General features: G+C 51.8%; 1 protein-coding gene across 17 annotated transcripts in view; it reads right to left on the bottom strand.

Moving 5' to 3' along the window:
- Positions 1-7077: 7077 nt before the first annotated feature.
- Bin1 (bridging integrator 1) overlaps positions 7078-8327 on the bottom strand; it is a 60631-nt gene continuing 59381 nt past the window's right edge. For all 17 annotated transcript variants that reach the window (XM_006977936.4, XM_015996644.3, XM_042264238.2 and 14 more), the window contains one exon: positions 7078-7683. In XM_006977936.4, coding sequence (XP_006977998.1) covers positions 7576-7683 — 108 coding nt within the window. In that variant the 3' untranslated portion in view covers positions 7078-7575. The remainder of the gene's footprint in view (positions 7684-8327) is intronic.

The raw sequence follows: 8327 nt of genomic DNA, 5'->3' as shown, positions 1-8327 counted from the left end.
CCTCAGGAGATCCACCTTTGCTGTCACCCACCGCTGATCTCATCTGTAGGGAGTGACTATGAGGCTCCTGGAACAAACCCAGCCCCAGAGAGCCACTGTCAGAGAAGAACAGGCATGAAATTGATGTCATCCCACAATGGATGCAATGACAGTATAAGAACGTTTCCTCCTACTGAGTCTGAGCAAAGTCATCGCTGGGTCACCAAAGTGACCTGGTCAAGAGGAAGAAGTGCTAGGCAAATGCTGCTTCTGAGTCAGGACAGAAAGGTAGTAGTTAGGAAGCCTGACTTCAGGGAAAATGAATGTTTGTTATTACTGAAACTGAATGGCAAGGCACATCCAAATCCAGCTGTCCACAGTCGCTGAAGTCTTTTTAAGACTTATTTTATGTGTGTGTGCGTGTCTGTGTGTCTGTGTGTGTGTACCTGAGTGCAGGTGCCACAAAAGCCAGAAGTGGGTGTCATAGCCCCTGGATCTGGAGTTTACTAGCAGTTGTGAGCTTCCAGACATGGATGCTGGAATCAAATTTGCATCCTCTGGAGGAACAGCAAGTGCTCTTACCTGCTGAGCCCTCTTCCAGCCCCATAAAGAGCTAACAAATCAGTCTTGTAGAATGTTTCATGCAGATGCCACTTTTTTCTGGGAACTTTAGTTTACAGTAATCATATGTGTGTTTGTGTGCATACATACATAGATACACACACATGCACATTGTTCTTTTGAGGCATGCCTTGCTCTCTAGACTTGTGTTAGCTTTGGAAGCACCCAGCTTCTAAGCCAACTTCCTTAACCACGTGAAGAACCTTTGTCCAACTGCGAGCTCCAGGAGTCTTCTAAAAAGGAGTCTCTACAAGGCCGGCTGTCCCTTGTGAAACATTTACTGATCTGGATTGGCTCAAGATGAGCAACAAGTTGACTCTGCTAGGCAGGAAGTGCCACAGTCTCTGGACTCTCACCCCCTTTCCATGGTTCACAAGCTGGCTATTCTTTCCTTTCCTATGCCCCTGGCCCATGACAGCCTCTGACACAGAGCTGAGGTCACAGGGACCCAGAATGCTAGGGGTCCTGGCAGCACTTTTCCAGGGACCAGCTCTGCACATGCCCTTGTGGGAACACAAAGCAACAGGTGTCCAGCGCCTCAGACCTCTGAGGTGTAATGTGTACTAAAGAGGAAGCCAGATTTTGTTAAACAAAGGAGGGGGAAAGAGAGGAAAGGGAGGAAGGGAGGGAAAGAGAGAGGAAGGGACGGAGAGAGGGGAAGGGGCAGGGAAGACGGACAAAACCCATGCACAGACTTCTTGGTTCTGGGATGGCTTTGAGTCAACCTTAGCTCACTGTGGGCTTACATGTCCTCTGGAAAGAGCAACAGATTTTGTTTGTTTGTGATTCCTGAGTCTGGGTCACCTCAATATGATTCTTTCCAAATCCATCCAGTTACCTAAAAATTTCATGGTTCAATTCCCAGCACTAACATTTAAAAAAGCTGGATGTACCTGTAACCCCATGGCTGAGGAGGCAGAGATGGGGGCCCTGGGGCCTGCTGGACAGCTAACCAGCTGAATAGTCAACCTCCAGGTTAAGTGAGAGACCCTGTCTCAAAAAATGAAGTGGAGAGCCGCTGTGGAAGATGCCTGACATCCTCCTCTGACCTCTCTACATGCATGTGCACCATCACATACATACACACAGAAAGAGAGAAGCCAAGGGAAAGGAGAGGAGGCAGAGGGAGAATGGAAGGGAGCAATATTTAGGTTCTCGAAAGTTTTCTCTGCTGGAAGACTAATCCAGAAGAGAGGGTGAGAGCCATAGTCTAACACAGAAAGACCCCTGGGCCCAGCAGAGCGTCTCCAGGGCCTGAAGCCCACCCACAAGAGTCCTGTCCTCATTTAGACTTCTTTGACACAGACAAGACAGGAAACCCTTGGCTTTCCAGAGAACAGCTAGGACAAAGAGGCTGGATGCCAGGGACGACTTTCACTGAATCCTCAGAGAGGCTGGTGTGGACATAGACACAGAGAGCAAACTGCATTGGAGTGGCAGCCTCCTAAGTCAGGCCTGGTCTTGTGGCGATGGCACTGACCTCTGGGGAGCCAGCACCTCCCGCCCAGGCCAGTGGTACCTGAGCTAGCAGGGACTAGGCTCTTTGCTGAGCACACAGCCCTTTCTTTCCAAGGTCTCAGCTGCGGTCACCACACCTCTTTCCTGCAATGGGAAATGATCCCTTTCCCTGCTCCCACTAGAATTCAGTCCTGCAAGAGGCGGTGGAGGGAAGAAAAGGTTGAGATTGTTGTCAATCAGCTGTCTGAGACCTAGACAGAAGTCAGGTAGACAAGAAGCAACTCTTCAAACCCTGGTCTTCGGGCAGCTTTCAGCTCCCTTCATATCTGACATCTGACGGCAGCTAGCGACCACAGCAGGTAGATGGGACCATGGCTGGTGGCACCCTGAGGTGCTGTAGGCCTTGAGTCTGCAGACCCTTTGGTCTACAGATGTTACCCTGTGAATATTGTATGGGCTTGGGAAGTCAAATTCTTCAGCCGCTGGCTGAAGCTGGTTTGCAGCTTCCAGGCAAGTCTAGGTATCAGGGTTCCTAGGAAGTCAGGGTTCCTCAGACCTTGTCTGGGGCTAGCAGGCAAGCATCGGTATCGAGACTCCTCAGCCCTTCACCCTAGGCAGTGTGACAGCCCAGAACCTGGAGTGTCTGAGACCCTCGGCCCTAAGGACGTCACTGTTCTCTAGCCTGGTTTCTCATCTCTTTCTCCTTAAGGCCATCAATCTTTCAGTACAACCCCTTCCTCCCCGCCGCTGCCCCCATTCTGCCTCCCTGCCCTGGCCATTCTTGAACTGTCCACCTGCCGGTACTCAGGTCAGCAGGCAAGCGGCCTTGCTGCTCACAGCTGGACCTGCCAATGGCTCGGCTGCCATTGACCATGCCAGGGTTGTGCTCTCCGCTGGCTTTTTTTCCTCCTGTTTCCCACTCAGCTCACTACTAAAGTGGGGAAGAAAAACTCCCTAAGAGAGAGTTTTATCCGGCCTAGTGCTATAACCTCAGGGACGGCAGCACTGGAGGGCGTCTCCCAGGGGACTCACCCAGGGAGCCTCCCCAGCCTGACTCTGTAGCCTGAGAAGTGTCTGGATTCATCACAGCTTTTCCTCTTAGCCTTAGCCACAGCCTCAGAGGCTCATGTTTGATCAGTCTTAATCACACAGAGCCAGTCACGGTAGTTCCTCAGATAGGCCACAAGGGGGTGCAGGTGAGAGTATGGACAAGCCTTCTCTAGCCAGTGGGTGGCGCTGCCACAAGGGTAGTCTGGCTGCTGGCTGTCTGACTGACAATCCTTTTATTCAGGGCAGCCAGAGAACTGAGAGACCAATGGCTGCTATTAGGGAATCAAAGCACCCTGTCCCTTAATATCTGTGCTTGCTTACAGGAAAATGAGCGTCAGATGTGCTTAAAACACAACTCCAGTGAACACTGTAACACTGATTTCTTTCATATATGTGCACACGTTTGTGTGTGTAATGGTGCACATTCAGGTGTATGTGTGAGCCAGAAGTCACTCTGTTCCCTGGGAGCCAGCCACCTTGTTTTTCTGAGACACGGTCTTTCACTTTTACCTGGAGCTTGCCAACTGGACTAAACTGGCTGGCCAGCAAGCCCCAGGAATCCATCTGTCCCCACCTCCCCAATGCAGGGATTACGGTGTGCACCACGCCTGACTTTTTTTTTTTCCCCCCATTTTCTGAACTCAAATCCTCATTCTTGCACTTCACCTGACAGCGGACTGTAAGAGTGCCCAACACCTGCCCAAAGCCCCAGAGGCAGGGGGCCCCTTATCTGCCTTATAAGAACCCATCTATTTATTATTTCTTTAGCATGGGTATGTGCACACAGGCAGAAGGGCTTAAAGGACCTCAGTGTTTGCTGGAGATCCCGACAGACCTCGGCCACATCCTGTGCTCCATCAGTGAACCAACTCTTCACGCCGTCCACAAAACCAGGCTGGTTTTCCCCGGGGTTGATCAGAAACTATGTCTGCTTATAAAACAAGAATTTCTGAGGCGCATGAAAGCAATTCACACGTAAAGCCCTCTCACTGCACAGGCTTCCCACTTTGGGGATGGTTTGGAGTCCACTGCAGCTCGCTGTGAGCCTACCTCTCCTTTGAAGAGAGCTGTGTGTTTTCCTTGTGCTTCCTGAGTCCGGGTTTCCTCACTTAATATACTTTGCAGGTCCATCCTATTTCCTGTATATTCTGTTGTTTTTTCTTCACAGCTGAATAAAAGTTTACTGTATGTATACCATACTTTATTTCTTCATCTATCGATGAACACCTAGGTTACTTCCATGTTCTAACTATTGTGAATAACCCAACAATAAACATGGACGTGCACTTGCACCCAGGAGGTGTATAACTGAGTCACATGATAATTCCGTTTTTAAAGAAAGCTCCCCTCTGATCTCCATAATGGCCACACCAGGTGAATAATTGCACTCCAGTGAAGAGTTCTTTCTGCACATCTGGACACCATTTGCTATCCTGTGTTTTCTTGATCCTGGCCGTCCTGGCTGGGATGACATGTGGTCATCCTGGAGGGACCTGTGCCACAGCATGCACGTGGAGGTCAGGGGACAGTTAGCAGCAGCAGCTTCTCTCCCACCGTGTAAAGAAGTTTCGTCCACTCTATTTCCATAGTGGATAAGAATGTTTAATACTTTTTAAGTTACTTATTGGCCATTGTGTTTCTTTTAGGAAGTCATTAGCCTTCCCACCCACCCACCCCCTCAGCAACTTGGGTTGTTTTTGTGGGTTTTTTTTTTTCTGTCTTTGTTTTTGTGCTTTTGGTATTTAATTTTACAAACCTTTACATATTCCAGACATCAGCCCCTATCTGAGGTTTAACTATCAGAGACTTTCTCTCATTCTATAGTCTGTTTACTCTGCTGACAGCTCCCCTTGTGGAGCAGACATTTATAAAATTTTTTAAATTTATTTTTAGTGTGTATGGGTGTGTGTGTATCCATGTAGGTGCAGACAGAGGCGGGGTTACAGGCTGTTTCAGCTTCCTATGTGTGCTAGGCACTGAACTCAGATCCTCTGAAAGTGGTTGGGAAGGACTCTCAACCCCCCAGCTGTCCCTTCAGCCCCACAGGCAGCAAAGTTTCAATTTCAACAGTCCCATTCTTGCTGCCAAGGTATCTCAAAATACTTCTCAGCATCCCAGGTTTTTGTTGTTGTTGTTGTTGTTGTTGTTGTTGTTGTTGTTGTTGTAAGGTTTTTGAGACAGAGTTTCTCTGTGTAACTGCCCTGGCCACCCTGGATCTTGCTCTGTAGACCAGGCTGGCCTTGAACTCACAGAGATCTGCTTCCCGAGTGCTGGGATCAAAGGTGTGTGCCACCCCCTGTCCAGCAGCATCCTAGGTTTTAAGTTAAGGTCTTTGACCCACTTCTCTAGACCGGGTTAACTGAGCAGGAAGACTCACCCTCTGTGTGGTGACACCCTTCCACGAGCTGAGGTCCCAGACTAAACAGAGAACCCAAGCGGAGCACCAGGATCCCTCTTGCTCAGCATCCTGACTGTGGCTGTAATGTGACCAGACACTTCCGGCTCCTGCCACCATGCCTGCCCCGCCATGACAGACTGTAGCCCCTGGAATGTGTGCTAGGATACACCCTTCCTCAAGTTATTTTATCAGGTGTTTTATTGCAGAAATGGGACAAGTCACTAATGCAGGCTGCCTGACGCTGACTCCCTCTGACAGGAACCTAGTGATACCCAGCTCCTAGGTACTCGGCTACCACTAGGTAGGGTGAGACAGGCCTATAGTTCCAGGACCAGAAGGCTGAGGCAGGAGGATCACAGTCAGCCTAGGTTATATAAAGAGATCTTGCCCGCCCCCCAAAGAGAGAGAGAGAGAGAGAGAGAGAGAGAGAGAGAGAGAGAGAGAGAGAGGTTGGGAGGGGTTGGGGGGGCATGGATAAGAAGCCCTCGTGACTTATCTTTGAATCTCAAAATATAGTGAGACCTAATACAAATACTTTCTAGTTGATAATGTTTTTAGTGAAAACATTTCAAAGTCTTCCACACCAAAGGCCCTGGCTGCATACCCCCCCCCCCCATAACAGCAATGGGCACCTGTATCTCAGGCTCCGGTCTGGGCTCTAAACCCAAGGTCCCTAAGGGAAAGGAAAGGGGGAACACTACAGCTTCCTAGGCAAGTGACGAGAAATGAGTGTGTTCTACAGGTGTGTCCAACCTTCTGACCCCGGGGCAAGAAAGATATCTTCTACCAAGTTCACACCCAAGAACCATAAATTGAATTGGAAAAAAAAAAATCTTACAATTTTAAATAAGTTTCTGATTTTTTTTTGGGGGGGGGGTCAGGTCACATTCATAGCTATCCTGGGGTGTTAGCAGCCCACAGACTGCAGGGTGGGCACCCCTGCCTACAGTGTTACTTTGTAGCTGGCTCAAGGTGGAGCCCACAGCAAAGCAGCCCAGTCACCCAGAGCAAGGCACAGGGACTTCATTCTGAAACCCCCCGGACCTTCTCTGGAGGCCAGGCTGTTTCTGCAGTCCCGGACACTGAACTTCCCCAGCTGTTCGTGAGGCAAACATGTTTCCAGAGCTGTTTCCTCCAGAGGGGCCATGGGGAGAGGGCTGAGAGGGGCAACCACGGAGCTGGTTCACCTCCTACCCTGGCCCTTCCCAGGCGGACTCAGGCTCTCCATAGGGTCTGAGGTCCCATCACGGGCCACCATCACTCGTCTCAAGCCTCGGTGCTCTCATCCACTGTGTGCTGTCCTGGCATCCCTCCGTCCACCCCCTAAATGCCCGAGGTGTATTAAATGAGGTCACCGAGGACAGTTTCCAGGGCGTGTCTGTCACTTAACCTCTAACCCACCACCAGCGGAAACCCCACGGAGCATGTGCCCTGAGCCTAGCGGAGGTGGCATCCATGCAGAGTGTCCCACCCCCTGTACCTCAGGGACACCGGCAACCATAAAGGTCTCACTTGGCCTGGGTCGCACTCACACCACAGAGGCGAAGGAAGACGCATGCACTGTTCCTGGATGGTTTTGTCAGGTTTTGTTTGTTTTGCTGCATTTTGAACACTAGGGCTTATTTTCAAACAGCACACGGATGGTCTGCAGAGCGGGACCAGGCTGGGCCAGTGTGCAGGCCCCACCCACGGCAGCTGCCAGAAGAGGACCCCAAGCCCTGCCCGGTGGCGCGGCCAAGCGTCAGGCAGGTGCGGCGGTGGCTCTGCGCCCCCCGGCCCGCCCTGAACATGCGGGCACCGGGAACTAACTAGGAGGACACAGCAGCTTCGGGAACACTGGAGAAGTCCACTGAACTGGGCCGGACGGCTCTTTGGAAAAACCACCTCGTCTTTGGGGGAACATCTCTTGGCTTAGGTCTGCACTCCCCAATTTCCCGACACTTTTCAAGGGTTTCAAAACAAAAACAAACAGAAGAGAGAGGAAGAAAAAAACAAAGAAAAGGAAAGCACACATCTCTTGGGAAAAGGTGTTCACACACCAGAAGGCTGCAGGGGCTCCGCCGCCGCCGTCACTGCACCCGCTCGGTGAAATTCTCCGGGAAGACGCCCCGGCATTTCTCCAGCTCTTTGTGATCATTCCAGTCGCTCTCCTTCACTCCCATGAGCCAGCCTTCATCCTGCGGCCAACAGAGCACGGGTTACACGGGCTCGCTCACAACACCCTCCAGTACGCTAAGACCCAAGCAGACCGGAGAGGAGCCAGCCTGCCTGCCTGCTATTCTGAATCCTCTGTGCCCGGGCACTGCACTCAACTATGTCCTCAGTACCAGCCCATAACCATCTGCCCGCAAATGCATCCCTCCCGTAAGCCAGACCCTTCAGATACAGCCAAGGGCCAGGACAGGCCACACCCACAGCCAAGGGCCAGGACAGGCCACACCCACAGCCATTGGCCAGGACAGGCCACACCCACAGCCATTGGCCAGGACAGGCCATACCCACAGCCATTGGCCAGGACAGGCCACACCCACAGCCATTGGCCAGGACAGGCCACACCCACAGCCAAGGGCCAGGACAGGCCACACCCACAGCCAAGGGCCAGGACAGGCCACACCCACAGCCAAGGGCCAGGACAGGCCACACCCACAGCCAAGGGCCAGGACAGGCCACACCCACAGCCAAGGACCAGGACAGGCCACACCCACAGCCAAGGACCAGGACAGGCCACACCCACAGCCATTGGCCAGGACAGGCCACACCCACAGCCATTGGCCAGGACAGGCCACACCCACAGCCAAGGGCCAGGACAGGCCACACCCAC

The sequence above is a fragment of the Peromyscus maniculatus genome, chromosome 19, assembly GCF_049852395.1.
Source record: "Peromyscus maniculatus bairdii isolate BWxNUB_F1_BW_parent chromosome 19, HU_Pman_BW_mat_3.1, whole genome shotgun sequence".
Lineage (NCBI taxonomy): Eukaryota > Metazoa > Chordata > Mammalia > Rodentia > Cricetidae > Peromyscus > Peromyscus maniculatus.
Note: the sequence above shows the minus strand (reverse complement) of the source record. Positions and strands in the feature narration are given on the sequence as shown.